The following is a 16,860-nucleotide window of genomic DNA, read 5'->3' as shown; positions in this document are numbered from 1 at the left end:
ACCCCCCTTGTCTCTACCACTTCCTCTTTTGGGGAGGAGGTGGCACCTTTTTTGATGTCAGCTCCCTCCCTCACCACTGTGGGGAGAGAATCACCCTGATATATGGACCCCCAGAGCCACTGCCTGCCAGGCTGCCTCCATCAGCTCCAGCTGCTTCCCCAGCAAGAGAACATCTGGATTTGTTTGTTGTGCTTGGCGGCGCAGAGAGGGCAGCGCCAGAGGGACTGGGGGCTGCCTGGCTGCCTCCCCCCTTCACAGCTTAGTTAATTACCTTCATCAGCTATTACAGACCTTAATTAGTGTATTCCTCGCTGAGGGCTGCTTAGGCTTATGAGTCTGTGGGCACTGCAGCATGAGTGGTGGCAATGTCTCCCTCCTCCTCCTCCTCCCTTCATGCTTAGCAATGGTTCCTGTTCACATAAAGCCCACGCAGAGCTCATATAAAGCCCACCAACGATGATCCACCACTTGATAAAGGGTTTTAATTATGGGGACCCCCTCTCCCATCCTCACTGGCTTTAACAAAGATCCCCCCACGTGGTCCAGAGACCCACCTGGGATTGCCTGAGCCCCCAGGGCTGAGTCCCCACCTCCCACTCCCTCACGTCAGGCGTGGGAATGATCCTCCATCCTCCTCCACCGTGGGAAAATTGAAGCTGTCCCAGCAGAATGACCCCGGCCAAGCTTCCCAGAGCGTCCCCTCGGCAAATGGCTGGGCCAGGGCCTGCCAGAGCCCTGCAGGGCCAGCCCACTGGAGATATTGAAACATCTTCCTGAGCCCCTCTTTCGAGGGATGGCTTCAGAAACGTCCAGAGCTGCCACGGGAGTGGCTCACCCAAGGGGAGTGAGAGCCTGCTTGCAATATTGCCTGGTGTACCATGAGGTGGGGTAGATTTATGTCCCAAAAGACATTCCTGGAGATGTGCTGGGACTGGGGAGATCTCCCCCCTGTGAAATCCCCAGCTGCTGGAATAGGAAGGGCCTTTGCTGCCCTTGAGGCAGCAGGAACAAAGCCTGGCAGCATCCTCGGGGTGGGAATGGAAAAGCTGGCTGGTTTTGGGGTGGGCAGGCTCAGTAGGGTCAGAGCTGGGCTGTGCTGAGGCTGCCCCATGGCTGCAGCCTGGGGGCTGTCTGGGATGTCCCCAGGCCACCAAGCAGCGTGGCTTATGGCCCTAGAGTGAGGATGCCCAGGGAGTTCCCTCAGTCCCAAGGGGTGCCCTGGATACAGGAGCACACTTGGAGCACCTTTCCCTCTGCTGCTCTGGCACAACTCAGCATTTCAGTGGAGCAGCAACCCCAGCTCTCACCCCCCAGCCAGGGCGTCCCTGTTCTCCCCCCAACAGAACCAGAGTGAGCCTGCAAATGGCAGTTCATTAGCTTTAATTAACGAAGCTCAGTGGATGGGCTCTGCTCTCACCAGGGCAGCCTCTGCCCTCTCCAGTCCCAGAAGGTGCCGTTGCTGCTGGCTGAGAGCTGGGACAGCAGGCGAAGGACACCCTGCACGCTCTGCTCCACCGTCACCGGGCCCTGCTGGACTCAAGGGAGGGGAGAAAATGAGCCAGGACCCCCCATCCCAGCATTCCCATTCCCATCCCACGGTGTGGTGGGATAGCAGCACTGGCTGGGCTGGTTTGGGAGGCCAGAGCTGCTCTAGCAGGCAAGGGATGTGGCTCTGAGCGAATCGGTTGTCCCCAGTTTGTTGCTGTAAGGATGGAGGTTAATTTTTTTGGTTCCTAATTAAAAAGTGACTCTTTTGTCAACCAGTGCAGGGTGAAGGGGCAGCCAAGTGCAGGGCCGGGGTGCCCTCTGCTGACACACCATCGGGATGGGAAAGGAAATGAAAAGGCAAATAAAAAACGGGAGGAAATTGGATGGTTTTGTGGGAGAGCCTGGGACTGGCCCTTTGCTGTGGGGGTGCAGCTACCTCGGGACTGAAGGGCACAGGGGTGAGTGCCCAGGAAAGGGATGCCTATGATGGGAAGGGACAACCCAGGGAGGGGTGCCCCTGGGAAAGGATGTCCATGGGAAGGGACACTTCTGGAAAGAGATTTATTTGAGAGGGGGTGTCTTTGGGAAGGGATGACTCCGAGATGTCCGTGGGAAGGGATAACTTTGAGAAGGGATACCCCAGGAAGGGATACCCCTGGGAAGGGATGTCTGTGGGAAGGAATGTCCATGGGAAGTGATGCTCCAGGAACAGATCCCTCTGGGAAGGGATGAGCCTGAGAAGGGATGGCCTTGGGAAGGGATGCCCCTGGGAGGGGGTGCCACAGGAAGGGATGCCCGTGGGACTTTGCTGAGCCAGGATGGCCAAGCACCTGCCATCACTCACCATGCCCTGTTCCAAGGGAGGGGTCACACAGCCGGGGTCCACAGACACGCAGAGGATCCCGCTGCTCCCGTACTCCAGGGCCAGGCACTTGGTGAGCATGTTCAGAGCAGCCTGGGAGGACAACCCACACCCCCTCACCATCACCAGCCAGCAATGCCAGGGCCCGTGGTGGGGGAATCTTGCAGGAGGTGACCCCCAGGCTCCTCCCCATCCTCCCGAGTGGCAGTACCTTGCTGCAGCGGTAGCAGATGTCCTGCCTCTCCTCCCAAGCCTCCGCCACCTCGATGGAGCCCAGGATGCTGGAGATGTTGACGATGGCAGCTCTGCTGCAGCTCATCTCACGCTGCCCTTCAGCCTCAGCCGCCTCCTTCAGCAGGGGCAGGAAGGCCTGCAGGGGATTGGAGCTCAGGATCCTCATCCTCTCCCTCCCTATTCCCTCATTTGGGGCAGGGGGTGCCCGTGGGCTCACCTGGCTGGTCTGCAGGGGCCCGATGGTGTTGGTGGCGTACACGAGGCTCATGTTCTCAGCGGTCTCAGTGGCCAGCGTGCTGCGGCGCGTGGTGCCCGTGTTGTTGATCAGCAGGTTGAGCCCAGCACTTCCCACCTCCTCCCGCACCTTCCCGACCGCTGCCTTGATGCTGTTGGGGTCTGTCACGTCTGCAAGGGGACAGGGGCGCTTTAGGGACAGGCTGGTGGCAATATCCCTGGGAAGACACTGTGGGACGAGGCAGGAGGCAGCTCTCTCTGCCTCTGAGCATCCTCCTGGTGCCATCGGTGACCTGGTTCAGCTGAGCCCAGCTGAGGGATCCGCCTGCTTGGTGGCATTTCCCGGAGCCGCCCAGGGTCGCAATTAAATCCTGAGAGGCTTCATCCGCTTCCCGCCCCAGCACTTACCCAGAGGCAGGACAAGGACGTTGGGAAAGCCCAGAGCCACCTCGTTGACAGCCTACGTGGAGAAAGCAGAGGGGAGGAGGTCGTGTGGGGAGGCTCACCGGGAGGGTGCTGGGGTGGGAACAGGGTGGCCCTGCATGTCACAGCCAACAGGTTCCAACAGGATCCAGCGGGATTTGGGGCGAGTCACTGCTCCCCTGCACCGCTTCAAAGCTGCCAGCAGCGACGCCCCCGGCAGGGGGGCTGCCAGCAACCCCCTCGCGCTCCCCATCACGCACATGTCTACGCCAAGAGAGGCAGAATAATTACACACATACATATTTAATGCACAGATAGGTATTTTAAATATTTTATATAGATATATGCTCATTTTTGTGTTTCATATATATATATATAGAGAGAGAGAGAGAGAGAGAGAGAGATGTATGTATTTTTCCATGCCATTCATCGTGCAGGAAGGTGATGCTCAGCACCCCAATTCCAGGTGGGATGGTGGCATCCCCAGGCACCCTCCCCAGAGCTGACCTCTCCCTGTCCCCCCTGCTCCAGTGGCCTCCCTACCTTCCCCTGGGGGTCCAGGCAAGCGGCGAAGAGGTGCCGAGGTGGGCTGGGCTGCTCCAGGAATCCCTTCAGCAGCGCCAGCCCCAGCCCCCCGTCACAGCCGGTCAGCAGGACGCTGCCCACGCCGAGCCCCTCCATCCCCGCCGCTCACCGCGCCGGTTGTGCCGCCCCGGCAGGGTTTGGCAATCGGCCTCGGTAATCCGGGAGGTGGCAACGCGGGTGCTGCTGGGATGGGTGGAGATGGGGGGGCACCGCCTGCACCCCCTCTCCTGGAGGGGATGGGGCAGCAGGATGCTCTTCTGCATCCTGGGGTCACCCATCACCTCGACTGTGGGGCTGTCTCAGCCCTCCATACCCCAAAATACCCACTCCCTCCAGCCATGGGCATCCCAAAGGGGCAAGAGGACCTTCCCACCTATTTTTGGGGTGACCCCAGGGGACCAGAACATCCATAGGAGTGCAGGCGAGGCTATTAATTACAGTACAACCTTTATTAATACTGGAATCTTCACAGTGCATTCGTTACTTGTAGCAGTGACTATGGAAAACGGGGAAGAGGTGGAGGGGGGAAGAGGGAATTACCACCAGAAAAAAAAAAAATTAAAAGAAAAGAGGGAATAAAAGAAAGAGAAATAAACTTGTCAGAGGGATGGGGAGGGGGGAAGCGGTGGCAGAGGCGGGAGCACATTGGGTAAAATAAATTAAAAAAAAAAAGAAAGAGTAAGGACCAAGTTAACAACAGCACCAGAAAAGTTACTTCAGTCGAAAGACAGGTCAGTTTTTTTTCTTTTTTCCAAGGAATTTTTGTTTTCTGTACAAAATAAGAGACCCCCTCCCTCCCTCAAACCCAAACATTTGTCACTTGGCATCAGCGGTTCTGGGCAGGAGAAGGGGAAAGGGGGAGAACTAAATGGTTATTCCTAAGGGGAGGGCTGGGCTGGGGGGCTGCGAGGCGACAGACAGCGGGGTGGGGGCTATGTACAGCGGGGGCCGGGGGTTGTGCTTTCCTCCAGCCGCCGGCAGAAATCAGCGTCTTCACTTCGGGGGGGTGCGTGAAACCTCCTGTTCCCTGGACCCACCCCCCGAGCAGGGCCCTGCACAGGGGCTTCAGGTGCTGAGGGAGGGGGTTTGGGGGGGCTGGGAGGGATCTCCAGTGATCCCTGGGAGGGGGAGGCAAAGAGGAGGTTCAGCATGTTCAGCCACTGCACACCAGTGTCCCCCCAGGGCAGAGGGGACTGCAGTGCCTGTGCCCCCAGCCCCTACACAGCCTCTCACACATCCCCAACCCTGCACCCCCTCCCCACTGCTTCTGCCCCTTGAAATGAGGCTGAGCCGTGCTGGCCCCGAGCAGGCAGCTGGGGGGAAATGAGCCAGGACCCCCCCGCTCCTGGTGCTGCCATCAAGGCCCTGCTGGCACCGTCCTCTCCTGCTGTGGCTGGGGCCACCCACCTGTGCCCAGGGGAGGGAAAACAGAGGGGAGGCAGCGAGAGAGGAAAAGAAACAAGGGGAGGAGGGCAAAAACGGAAAGGGGAAAAAGAGGAAAAAAGACAGGAGGAGAACAAGAGTTAAAAAAGAAAGGAAAAGAGGAAAAGAAAGAAAATAAGAAAGGAAAATAAGAAAAGAGAAGAAAAAGAGATAAAGGGATAAAGAAGAATAATAAAAAAAAAAACAAGAAAAAGAAGTAAGTGCAGGAAAAAGAAAAGGAGAAAATGGGAAAAAGAGGAGAAAAGAAAAGAAAGAGCAAGTGAAGGAAGGATACAGGGAGGAGGGCAGGGCAGGAGCAGACAGGGGCAGGAACAGGGACAGGGCAGCGGGTGCCGGCGGGTGGGGGTTCCTGGGGAGGTCCATCGGCCGCGGCGGGCACGTCCCGCTGGCCGCGGCGTCATCACGATATCCGCGGGGCCGACCTGTCGTTGGTGACGGTCCTGCGCAGCCGCACCCCGCGCCGGATGGCCACCAGCATGTCTTCGGCAGGGGGGTCCATGGAGGCCGCCGGGGGGGGCGCGGGGGTCTCCTCGCTGGGGCCGGACCCCACGAGGGTGGTGGGGAAGGGGAACTGGCCTTCCCCCAGGGCGTGGGCGCCGGCCACCAGCTCGCCGATCTTCTCCACCAAACTGTGCCTGTTGGCGGCCAGCTGTTGGTCCTCCTCTTCCTCAGCGGAGAGGTGCTGGCCGGCCCCGGGGTACATGGAGATCTCCATGGCACCGCCACCCCAGGCGGTGTTGGGAAGGCTCAGCCGCTTGGGCGAAGCTTTGGCAAAATCCAGGGGGTTCGGAGAGGCGTCGTCGGCGTAGAAGACGCACTCCTCGCTGCCCACCCGCGTGGGGCCGGCGTAGCCAGGGGAGTCGGGCACCGTGGGGGTCTTCACGGGGACGATGGGGGGTCGGATGGGGATGGGGCCGGCGTTGGAGAGGGTACGGCGGACCGAGGGCTTGGTGGAGGGCGTGCGGCGGATGGTGGCCACCCCCGGGGTGGTGCCGGCCGGGAGGTTGGTGCCGGTGGGCAGCCCGGCGGTGGAGGCAGGACGCTTGGTCTGGATCATCCGCCGGTAGTTCTGGGCGATGTTGCTGTTGCGTGGGATGGTGGAGGACTTGTCGAAGTCGCTCTGGGGGTCGCACTCCACGTCGCCGTTCACCGAGTAGCAGTCGTAGTCGGAGCCTGGGGAGGCAGCAGCACGGTCAGTGTGGCCAACCACGATCACCCCAATCACCGCTATTGCAGGGCAGCCACAACCACCCCAACCCATCACACTGAAATCACAACCAGCCCCGACTGTCATCATTGCAACACAAACACAACCAGACCCCACCGTTGCCACTGGTTTAGTCAAACCCAAGCATCACCATCACAACCGCCCCAACCACCGCTATCACAACATGATCACAGCCAACCTCCATCGTCACCATCACATGCTCATAACTGGCTCAGCCGTCATCACGCCAACAGGATGATTACAAACACGATGTAATTATCACATAATCAACGTGGTGATTGCAAACATTATTTGATCTCCAACCGCCAACTCTGCTACCATCTCCACCTGTACTCAACTGCTGCACACAGACACATCACCACAACCCATCTCCAACAACACCCTGGCAAAAGGCTTCCTGTTACAGCACTGCCCATCACAGCTGTAGCCACTGAGCCTCAACTAACACCCAAATAATCAGAAAAGGCTGTGGTTATGTGTGGCACAAAGCTTGTGCCACACCCCAAATCCCCAACACATCAAATCTTCCCCCTACCCAGCCCCTATGCAATGCAACCACAGCCTGATGTTATGACACCCAAAGTGGGCAGAAGTGCTCCAGGACCACCAAAGCCTCTGCCATCCCCTTCCTCACTCTGGGTGCTGTTTCAGGCAGCCCCAGCTCCCCCTTGTAGCCGAGGTACCTTGGGAAGGGATGGTGTCCTCGGAGCAGGAGGGGGTGGTGGTCTGTGTGCTGTAGCCGCTGGAGTATTGCAGCGAGTCCCGGCTGCTCTTCTGGTGCTCCAAGCTCAGCCCTCGGGTCAAGACCATGGCCAGGTCGCTGGCGGCAGGGGACACCTCCTCCCCATGCTGTGAGGGCAAGGGGCACTGTCAGCACCCTGGTTCCTCTCTCAGGAGTCCCCTAAGAACCCCCCACCCCTGCGCTCTCCCCGCTGCGGGCGGTACCTTGGCGGCGATCGTCGCCGGTGACATGCGGGGCCTGGGAGCATCCTCGCCGCCCATGCCCGGGTACCCGCCGGCAGGAGAGCCCATCTCGGCCTCCCGGAGGTGCTCCACGCGGTCCTTGCGCCGCTGCAGGGTGGGGACCACCGGCTGGTCATAGGGGCTGGCCTTGGACCAGTCCTGTGGAGGGCAAGGCATGAGGTTGACGCTGGTGACACCAGGACCGGGAGCGGGGCAGGGGAGGACACGTGCTGATGTCCCCCACCAAGCCACGGGATGCTCTGCCCCATGAGGGGGTGGGATGAGGGATCTGGGGCCCAAACCCCACGAGGTGAGGAGGGGGACACCATGTGTGAAGTGCAACCCTGGTGGGACGGCAAGGACTAACCGAGGTGGGGGAGCTGCACTCGCTAACTGACTGGCAGGTTTCGGAGGCCTCTGAGGACGCCGAGCTGGAGGACTTCTGCTGTGCCGTGCCACGAGGCCGAGCCGAGAGCCAGAGGGGGAGAGAAGAGGCCGTTAGCAAGCAAAGCCAGAGCTGCAGCCCTGGTTAGAGAAGCACCCATGGCTCCCCTGGCTGTGCCAGGCCCCCAGCCCTCCTCCCCTCTGGCAGTGGATGCGGGATGGTGAGTGACCTCGCAGCAGGATCTACTGAGCTGGGATGATGCTCCGCCCCAACCCTCCCCCCTGCTCACCCCAAGCCACGCAGAGCCAACAGGTATTTTAGGCAGTTGCCAGGTTGGTGGTGCCAGGTTAGCATGGGCAGGCCGGAATGGCAGCTCCCTGGGGATCCTGGACCATCCTTGGCACTGGGGAGGATGCAGAGTGAAGGGGAAGCTTTGCTCATGCTGCCTGGTGGGGGACTGGCACAAACTGGGCATTATGGGGCTGGGGTGATTGGGAAACACCCTGTTCTCCCAGTGGGAAATACCCTATTCCTCTGGCACGGGGAGAGGGATATCTGTGCCCCATCCCCGGGGGAAAAGTCATGGGTGGGATTTCTCTGCAGGGCAGACGCCCCCAATATTCCCAATATTTACCTCCCATGAGGCCAACGCAGCTGGAAATACTCCTGGGGGTGGGACTCACCACCCCTGCACTGCACCCTCGTGTTGCTCCCAGCACCACCCACCCACTCTGCAGAAGAGGAAGATGAGGCACAGAGGTGGGCAGAGCACTGAGTGCCCCCCCTACCTGGCTGGTGATGTCCGAGGGCATGGGGGAGGGCGGCTTGGAGTAAGCGGCGTCCTGGGAGATGAAGCCGGAGTCGTGGGAGGAGACGCTGGAGAGGCGGGTGGCGGCGGCGGGGGGCTGCGCCAGGCTGCGGTAGCGATAGGTGGAACTGGGTGAGCAGGTCTGAGCCCCGCCGGGCCACGCCACGCCACCCTTGGCACTGCTAACGCTGCTGGGGGGGCGCCGGGGGCACGGGGACACGCCGGTGGGGAGGACAAAGGAAGGAAAAGAGAATTTGAGACGGAGGCTGGGAGGTGGCAGGGCGGCCAGTGCCCTGCCACGCACCCCGACGTGGGCAAACTGGGGAATGTGGAGCGCCACACAGGGTGCCCCTGTGGCAGGGAACAGGCTGAGGGACACGACAAAGGTGGTATGTTTGCCCCCAGGTTCCCCTGCACAGCTCACACTGTCCCCAAACCCCAGAGGACAGGGCATGTTCCAGGCACCCATCCTGCCCCGTAGGTCCACCAGCCCTGCCCAGTGCACCAAGACCAGTTCCTCCACAATAGCGGGAACCAGTTGGCCACATGAGCATGAGAAGGTGGACATGCACCTTGTGAGCATCCCCAAGGCCTGTGAGTGTCCTTAGCCCACTGGGGTTAACGAGGAGCACTGGATTTCCTGGCTATGGTCGAGTGTGGAGCCCACCCCACCATACCTGCACATGCTGGACTTGCGGGAGCTGGAGCTGCTGGGCGAGGACGGAGGGGTCTGGTAGGACCAGCTGTAGTCAGAGCCCTTCAGATCCTTGATCACCTGCAGGAAGCACGGGGTGTAAGTCCTGCTCAAAGATGCTCCCCTCTCCCCTGTCCCCCCCAGCTCACCCCCACTGACCTGCTCACTGGCGGGGGGCAGCTTGTGGGGCTCAGCCGTGAGCACCACCAGGTCCTCGATGATGCCCTGCAGGTGGGTGATCTCTCCCAGCATGGTGAGCTCCCCGTTCTGAGGCCAGATAAGAGGGAACAATCAGCACTGTCTGGGCAGCAGGAACCACCCCTACACCCCGCTGGTCCCCAGCACTCACCACCACGGGCTGCAGGAAGGTGATGAAGGTGCAGAAGCGACCCCGCTCTTCAATGAGGGCTTTGCGGACCGCCTGCTTCTCCGTCTCCTCCAGCAGCAGGTACATGTCATTGACGTCCTGCAGGGCGTTGTCCAGCTGGGGCTGCAGATCCCCTTTCCCTGTGAGATGGGACGCTGTCAGCGCTGGGCTCTCCTGACACTCCCCCCAATCTGCTGAGGTTCCCGCTGCCAAGCTGAGGCCACACCCCCGGCTCCAGCTTGGGGACATCACCCCATCCTCACATCCCAACAGCTGCCACAGGTCCCTCACTGTGCCCGTACCCCTGGAGGGTTCAGGAGCACCTTCACCCCACAGCAGCCCTGGGCAGGGGGCTCCTCTGTCACTCCATCCCCATTCCTGGCACTTGGGACCCTCGGGCTGCCACTGTGGCGGGGCTGGCATTGCCCCAGGACGTGGGGTGCAAGCTAAGCTAAGCTAAAAGCAGGGTGAAGGGGGTACAGGGAGCGGATGGATGGACGGACAGACAGACGGAGCCTGGGGAGACGGGGGGAGCAGATGAGGAAGCAGAGAGGGGACCGGTGGTGGTGGGGGCAGCAGTTCACTTACCAAGTAGCTCTACAGGAAGGATGTGGAGGGGAGGGAAGAGAGAAGGAGACAGAGAAAACGTGTGAAAAGAGGCCAAAGGCTGGGGCACACGCCCCCGCCTCCCCACCACCCCCTGGGCCGTGCTGGCACCCCCCTTTCTGCAGGGGGGCAGCAGGACCCCCCTAATGCCCACTCCCCATTTGGCAGTGCCACAGCCGGGGTGCCCGCCCTGGCTGGGCGTGCTGCAGAGGGGCTGGCGGGGGCACCCCCCAGGAGACCCCCCCTCACCTTTGCGAGCCTTTTTCTGCAGCTTGAGGGTGTCAGAGGACTTTTTCTTGATCTCGTGGCGCGCTCGCTTGTACTCTGGGGGCACAGAAGCGCTGTCAGAGGGGACCCCCCCCAAGCAGTGCAGCCCCCCCGCACGGACCCATCCTGTCCTTCCCTCCCTGTACCTTTTGCGTGGTCCTTGTCCAGCTGGTTGGCAGTTTTCTTCCAGTCCTCGATCCTGTCCTGCAGTGGGTTTATCAGGCTCTCCATGAGGGCGCTGGAGCAGGGAGAGAGTGAGAAGCAGAGAGCGTGGGCGAGCGCCGGAGCCGGGGTGTGGGGGGAGCCGTGCCCCCCTCCCAGGGCCCAGCCGACCCCCCCTCCTTCCTCAGCGAGGGACGAGCCCGGCACGCCCATCACCAACACCCTGGGCCCCCTCACTTGGTGAACTGCCGGAGCTTGGCCTCGATGCTGCGGTGCCTCATGCACATGCGGGTCAGCGCAGAGCCGATGTCCCTCGTGGCACCTGGTGGGGACAGAAGCGCTGCTGACGAGGGGCAGGGACGTCCCCACAGCGGTCCCAGCCCAGTCTGTGTGGTGGGAGCAGGGTGGCTCCCGGCAGGGACGATGCTGGGATGCGCTGAGCTCTGGGGACTCCTCGGGTTAGGGGCTGTTTGTTTTTTTTTTTTTCCCCACGATAAATCCACAAAATAAATCAATCATCATCCAGTAACTAACAAATAAAGCACTAAATATCTCTTCCAGCAGCTCTGAAATTGAAACCTGCTCCCATTTTTTCCTGGTTTGTCTCAAATTTGGCACTGTGGGGCCAGGGAAGGGAAGGGAGGAGGTGCCCCGGCTTAGTTCCAGGCAGTCAGCTCTGTCCCACACCTCCAGGTACAATCCCGAGTGGGTGAAAACGGAGTTCAAACTCCCCGGAGGGGGTTATTTGCCAGCAAGAGAAAGCAGAAGCATCCCTTTTAGGTGAAACCGCTGTTAACTCTGAAGCCTAGGGACGGCCACATGGTGGCAGTGCTGCTGGCAAATCCCTGGAAAAGCAGCGATCCAAAAATCCTTGGGTGCAAACTGAGGAGGGATATTCTGCCTTTCTCTCCCATAAAAAAGCCTCCAGAGACACCTTCCACCCTTTTGCAGGGGTTTTGAGCGCTCCCCAGCCCTTTAGTGCTGCGGAAATAGGGGAACCCATGGGCCCAGGGCCTTCTCCTGCACGGGGGTAGTCTCCTAATCCAGCTCCTAATGCTCTTATCCCAGCTCCTGCTGCTCCTAATCCGATTCTCATGCGCTGCGTGCGAGGCCACCAGCCAGCCCCCACCCAGTGCCTCAGTTTCTCCGTGCTGCTGCTGCTGCTCTGCCTCCCACCCTCCCCCCAAAAAAACCCCTGCGGGTTTAACAGCACGACAGGGTGATGCTGACTCCCAGGGTGCCGATCCCCAGCATTCCCAGCACTCCCCCCGTGCCCCCTCTTTGCTTTCGGTGCCCAGGCTGGCGGGGAGCTGGGGGAGACCTAATCCCCCCAGTGCAGTGGGCTAGTGGGTTTGGAGGCAAAGCTGATCCTGGCTCAAGCTGCCGCCTCCTCCTCCTCCTCCTCGCGCAGCTCCAGATGGCCTGGATGCCGCCAGTCTGCAAACCAGCCCGGGACCATCTGCTTGGCAGAAGCCGAGCGGTGGGAAGTGGCTCCTCGTTGCCAACAGGCACTCGGGGAAGGTCCGGGGGTCCTCCCCCCCCACACACACCCCCAGCAGCGTGGAGGCCCCCTCAGCTCTTCAGTCACTTCCCTGGTGGGTTGGGGTTTGTCCATGAAACAGCCAAGCCTGGACTCCTGAATCTCCCTCCAGGTGATTTCCCTTCCCTAGAGACACCTGGAGCAGGCAGGGCCACCCTGGGAATTTCCCAGGCGGGTGCTGGGCATGAGGAAGGTGGCTTGTGCATCCCAGGGGACAGAGATGGGGGCAGGGGACCATGGCGTGGGGCTGAGCCACCCCAAATGTCCCAGCCCCACCAGAAGATGTGGCTAAGCACCCATGGGTGGTGAGAAGCCAGCATCCACATGGGTGCCCACCCCTCCACTCCCCAGCTTTCCAGGGATGCTCCACCTTGGTGTGGGGACGAGATGGACATCTCTGCACGGATGGTGGAGCTGCTGATTGAAGTGTACCCCAGTCACATGGGCAGGGGACACCCCACAGGGGACACTCGCCACCCGTCCCCCTGCCTGGCCAAGCCTGGGGACACTCACCCCGAGGGGAGAGGACCTACCTCGGGTGTTGGTGGCCATGTCAGCCACTTTCTGGAAGGCATCCAGGAAGGCAACTGCAGCCAGCACCGTGGTCCTGGGGTGGAGAGAGCGAGGGGGGAGCTCAGCAGGTGTGGAGCACAGCGGGATGTGCCATGGGGAGAGGGGACCCCCAGTCCCGCCCCTCCTTGGCCACTCACCTGAGCTGGGAGTGCAGCTTGGTGGCCTTCGAGTTGAAATCCTCCCAGATGGGGTAGGAGCTCTGCAAGGAGGAACAAGGAGGAAGGGCCATGGTGAGAGACAGAGCCCTCACCCCCTGCACCCCCTCCCACACAGGGCAGGTCTCCCCTGGTACAGAGAGACAGGGCAGCTCAGTGGCTTCTCTGATGGCTAATGAAGGCTGAGCATAATAACCCTTTTCCCTCCTGTTTTTTTCCCTTTCCAGTCTGGCCACCCAAACTTGAGGGCAATGGAGACCTCAGGATCTTGGGTGATCTCTTCCTCACAGGACTCAAGGCATCTTATGGGTTTGGAAATTTGAGAGGAAGAAAGGACAAAGCTGTAAGACCGTGGCCAGCAGTGGAGCAGAGCCCCCCAGCACCCACAGCCTCCTCCAGAGCACTGATGGTCAAACCCACCACCATGGAGGGCTCCATTCCCACAACAGGAGCCCCAGTCCTCGCCTCCCCCAAGCCCATGAGGACCAACAGGGCACAAGGGGACGTTGGGGTTGGGGACAATTGTGTGGGGACAGGGACAGGGCACAGGTGCTTGGGATGTCACCCCAGTGCCATTCCAACAAGGTCATCCCTGTGAGACCAGTCCCACTGCCTTTGTGGTGAGGCTATTCCAGGGCTGTCCCAGTGCCACTGTCCAGTGAGGCCATCCCAGGTTGTCCCAGTGCCACCATCCAGTGAGGCCATCCCAGGTTGTCCCAGTGCCACTGTCCAGTGAGGCCATCCCAGGGCTGTCCCAGTGCCACTGTTCCAGCAGGGCTATCTCAGTGTGGTGCCAGTGAAGTCAGTCCCAGTGACGCCTCAGAGATGCCAGTCCCAGTAAGAGCATCCTGGTGCCATTCCAGTGAGGCCTGTCCCAGTAATGCCAGCTGCAGTGCCATCCCAGCAAGGCCAGTCGTGGTGCCACTGCAGCAAGGCTAATCCTGGTGCAACCATACAGCGAGGCTATCCCAGTGCCACCATCCCAGTGCCACCGTCCCAGCGAGGCCAGTCAGTGCTGTCCTGGTGAGGTTAATCCTGGTGCCATCCCAGTGCCAGCCTGGCATGGCTGGTCCCAGTGCCATCATTCCAGTGAAGCCATCCAGGTGCCACCATCCTGGCAAGGCCATCCCGGTGCTGTTACAGACAGGCTGGTCGCTGTGCCGCTGTCCCAGCAAAGCCATCCCGGTGGAGCCAGTCCTGGTGTCACCATCCTGCTGAAGCCACGCCGGTGCTGCCATCCCAGCAAGGTCAGTTCCTGTGCTGTGGTCCCAGTGACAACATCCTGGTGCTATCCTGGTGTCACCACCCGATGGCAGTGCCAGGGGCCTGCAAACCCCCCTGAGGCAGCCACCAGGCTGGGACAGGGACACCAGAGCCAGCCTTGCAGCCACTCATCCCCACAGGCACCCCGGCTTGGTGGCAGCTCTGGGGACAAGGTGTGCACCGAGGTGTCATGGGAGCAGCCCAGCATTGTTTTCTGGGGACCACGAAAGCCCCGATTTCCTCGTGAGTCAGCAAAGGAGAGGTTCCAGGGTGCCACTTCACGTGTCACTTGTGGCAGTGCCCTGGCTGTGGGTCCCTGGGGACTGCCATGGCCACCATCCCTGGGCCACTGTCCCTGGGCCACCTTCCATGGCCATCCTGAGCAAGGCGAGTGAGGCTCCCCTGTAGCAAGGGAGCAGGTCCTGATGCCCCCAGTGCCCTGTGATGCCAGGCAAGAGGAGGATGGGGAAGAGGACAACGGGGACAAGGACATGCCAAGGTCACCCAGGGACGCCGAGCACGCGGGAAAACAGGCAACAGGAATGAAGCTGGTTTGGGGACTGCCACCAAGAGAGTCCTCCTCACCATGAGCCAAGGGGTGCTGAGAAAGCCACTTGCCACCAAAATAAGGTCCCTCTGCCCTCCTGTGTGCTGGGCAGGAGTCCCAGCCATAGGACCCCAAGTACATTGCTGCCCTTCAACATTGCAGTTCTTTGGGGAGGGAGTTATTTGTCCCCCAGTGCCCGTGCCAGGCCACCCACGTGGCTGGGAGATGGGGACAATGCACCCTTAGGTGCCACTGGCACTCGGCTGAGCCCCAGCTGTAGCATGGTGGGGTTTGCCTTCTTTTTCATCATTTTTCTTTCATCTTTCCCACCTAGAAACGGCGTGAAATCGAACCCAGGCCGGTTTCCTTGGGTGAGGGGTTCCCAGTCCAACCACATCCTGATGGTGCTGGGCATGTCACTGGGAGGTGACGGCTCCGGGCTGGCTCATCCCCCTGCAGCCTCAGCAGGGCAATGGGGAAACCGAGGCAGGGGCTGCCCCCACCTTCCCCCCAGGGGTGTAGGACCCAGCCAGGCTGCCTGGAGAGGGTGGCTGGGGTGAAGGCATTTTAAGGAGGGAGCTGATCATCCCACCAGCCCCAGATCCCGCTGCCTTGGGGAGAGCTGGGATTTTCTCCCTAGAGCTTTTCTCCCGGCCCTGAGCCAGAGTCCGGCTGCGGAGCCACCACCGCCCCTCGAAGGGGTTAATCTCCTTCCCAGCAAGGCTTTTTTGTTTTTTTATCCCCCCTCCCCTGCTTTGGCAATGACAGCATTGTCTGGACGGGTCTGCAGCATGAAGAGAGGAAGAGGAGGAGGAGGAGGAGGAGGAGGAGGAAGAAAGCTTTTGCCTCCCAAAAATGACTGGGGTTAAACCTCAGTGCTGGAGCTGGCAGTGGGAATTTCGGCCCCCCCCCAGGTGAAGCAACACAGCTGGTCGCCTCCTCCCTGCTCAGCCCCCAATCAGAAATGCCCCTCAGCATTTTTAATTTTCATTTCTTGAAACGAAAACAAACAAAAAAAGAGGCTTTTTCTAAACACGGCCTCATCCTGCTCCCAGGGAGGGTGGAGGCGATGTCCCCTCCCCGGGTTGGAAAATGGGATTGAGGAGCTGGGGGACCTTTTTGTTCCATTGGTGTCAACCCCAGTGGATCCAGCAGAAATCCAGGCTGGGAGTGGGGATTGGCAGGGGACACGCGATGCCTGAAACGGGCGGCGATGCCCGATGTGGGGCCAGTGGCACCCGGGCAGGGACAGCGATGCCTGGTCTGTGTTACCCGGCATGGGGCTCTGGCACCCAGGGCTGATCCGGAGCCACGATCCCCAGCGTGGGCTCCACTGCCCAATGCAGGGCCCCAAAGCCCAGTCTGAGGTTGATGTGGGGCTCTGGCACTCAGTGCCATGCTCAGACATCCGATGTGAGACCTCGGTGCCTGACATGGGGCGCTGATACCCGATAATGGATAACAGGGCTGATGTGGGGCTGCAACACCCAGGATGGAGCTCCAATACCCAGTGACGGATCCGGGGCTAATGTGGGGCTGCAAACCCCGGGATGGAGCTCCACTATCCGATGATGGATACAGGGCTCCTGTGAGGCTGCAATGCCCAGGGCTTCGATGCCCAGCACGGAGTCCCGATGCCCAGCAAGGGGCTGATGAGGGGCTCCGGCACCCGGTGCCAGGCTCCGACAGCCGATGTGGGACCCTGACACCCGCTGCGGGTCTGATGTCCGGGCTCCAGCACCCGATGCGGGGTTCCACTCCCCATCCCGGGGCTGCACACCGGAGCCCCGGTATCCACCACGGGACCACTACGGGGGCTGCCCGGTGGAGCGGCACGGGGGGGGCGGTGGGATGAGCGCTGTCACGACGGCGGAACCCCTACCTTCATGTCGTTGATGATGGCTTGGAAGAGGCCGCCGAGGGCTCCGCACTCCTTCTCCGCCGTCTCCATCGCGGCGCTGCGGCAGCCCGGGGCGGGCGGCGCCGCCGGGGGAGGCCGCGGCGGCGGGCCAGGCTCAGCGGCGGCGGAGGCG

The 16,860-nt window shown here is 60.9% G+C and overlaps 2 protein-coding genes across 13 annotated transcripts; both read right to left on the bottom strand.

The window, feature by feature from the left end:
- Positions 1-1,369: 1,369 nt before the first annotated feature.
- LOC126637973 (C-factor-like) lies at positions 1,370-4,155 on the bottom strand. Of its 2 annotated transcripts, XM_050311558.1 has the most exons (6): positions 3,785-4,155; positions 3,227-3,278; positions 2,802-2,989; positions 2,562-2,720; positions 2,333-2,443; positions 1,370-1,527 (listed from the first exon to the last, which is right to left on the bottom strand). In XM_050311558.1, exons 1-6 carry the CDS (start codon positions 3,920-3,922, stop codon positions 1,414-1,416), a joined length of 762 nt encoding a protein of 253 aa, XP_050167515.1. In that variant the 5' UTR covers positions 3,923-4,155; the 3' UTR covers positions 1,370-1,413. The 2 variants fall into 2 exon arrangements, with proteins under 2 accessions (XP_050167515.1, XP_050167516.1); XM_050311559.1 differs by lacking the exon at positions 3,785-4,155 and having other exon boundaries at positions 1,370-1,530; positions 2,802-3,309.
- Positions 4,156-4,256: 101 nt separating this feature from the next.
- On the bottom strand, positions 4,257-16,860 carry MTSS2 (MTSS I-BAR domain containing 2). Of its 11 annotated transcripts, none has more exons than XM_050311544.1 (15): positions 16,710-16,860; positions 13,000-13,061; positions 12,823-12,896; positions 10,987-11,071; positions 10,734-10,825; positions 10,570-10,644; positions 10,303-10,311; positions 9,697-9,854; positions 9,507-9,614; positions 9,331-9,428; positions 8,634-8,844; positions 7,828-7,905; positions 7,443-7,619; positions 7,181-7,346; positions 4,257-6,442 (listed from the first exon to the last, which is right to left on the bottom strand). In XM_050311544.1, exons 1-15 carry the CDS (start codon positions 16,776-16,778, stop codon positions 5,670-5,672), a joined length of 2,235 nt encoding a protein of 744 aa, XP_050167501.1. In that variant the 5' UTR covers positions 16,779-16,860; the 3' UTR covers positions 4,257-5,669. The 11 variants fall into 11 exon arrangements, with proteins under 11 accessions (XP_050167501.1, XP_050167502.1, XP_050167503.1 ...); XM_050311545.1 differs by having other exon boundaries at positions 7,828-7,902; XM_050311546.1 differs by having other exon boundaries at positions 8,634-8,841.

The sequence above is a fragment of the Myiozetetes cayanensis genome, unplaced genomic scaffold, assembly GCF_022539395.1.
Source record: "Myiozetetes cayanensis isolate MyiCay16 unplaced genomic scaffold, myiCay2020 scf16, whole genome shotgun sequence".
NCBI classification, from domain to species: domain Eukaryota; kingdom Metazoa; phylum Chordata; class Aves; order Passeriformes; family Tyrannidae; genus Myiozetetes; species Myiozetetes cayanensis.
This window is presented reverse-complemented; position numbering and strand designations above follow the sequence as displayed.

Coding starts and splice junctions, on each gene's coding strand:
- MTSS2 (XM_050311544.1), bottom strand. CDS start 16,778: ATGGAGACGGCGGAGAAGGAGTGCGGAGCCCTCGGCGGCCTCTTCCAA. Junction 9,429..9,506: donor TGCCCCCCGCCAGTGAGCAG/GTCAGTGGGGGT, acceptor TGCTTCCTGCAG/GTGATCAAGGATCTGAAGGG. Junction 7,620..7,827: donor AGTGCAGCTCCCCCACCTCG/GTTAGTCCTTGC, acceptor TGCCCTCCACAG/GACTGGTCCAAGGCCAGCCC.
- LOC126637973 (XM_050311558.1), bottom strand. CDS start 3,922: ATGGAGGGGCTCGGCGTGGGCAGCGTCCTGCTGACCGGCTGTGACGGG. Junction 3,279..3,784: donor GCCTGGACCCCCAGGGGAAG/GTAGGGAGGCCA, acceptor TTCTCCACGTAG/GCTGTCAACGAGGTGGCTCT. Junction 2,721..2,801: donor GGCCCCTGCAGACCAGCCAG/GTGAGCCCACGG, acceptor AATCCCCTGCAG/GCCTTCCTGCCCCTGCTGAA.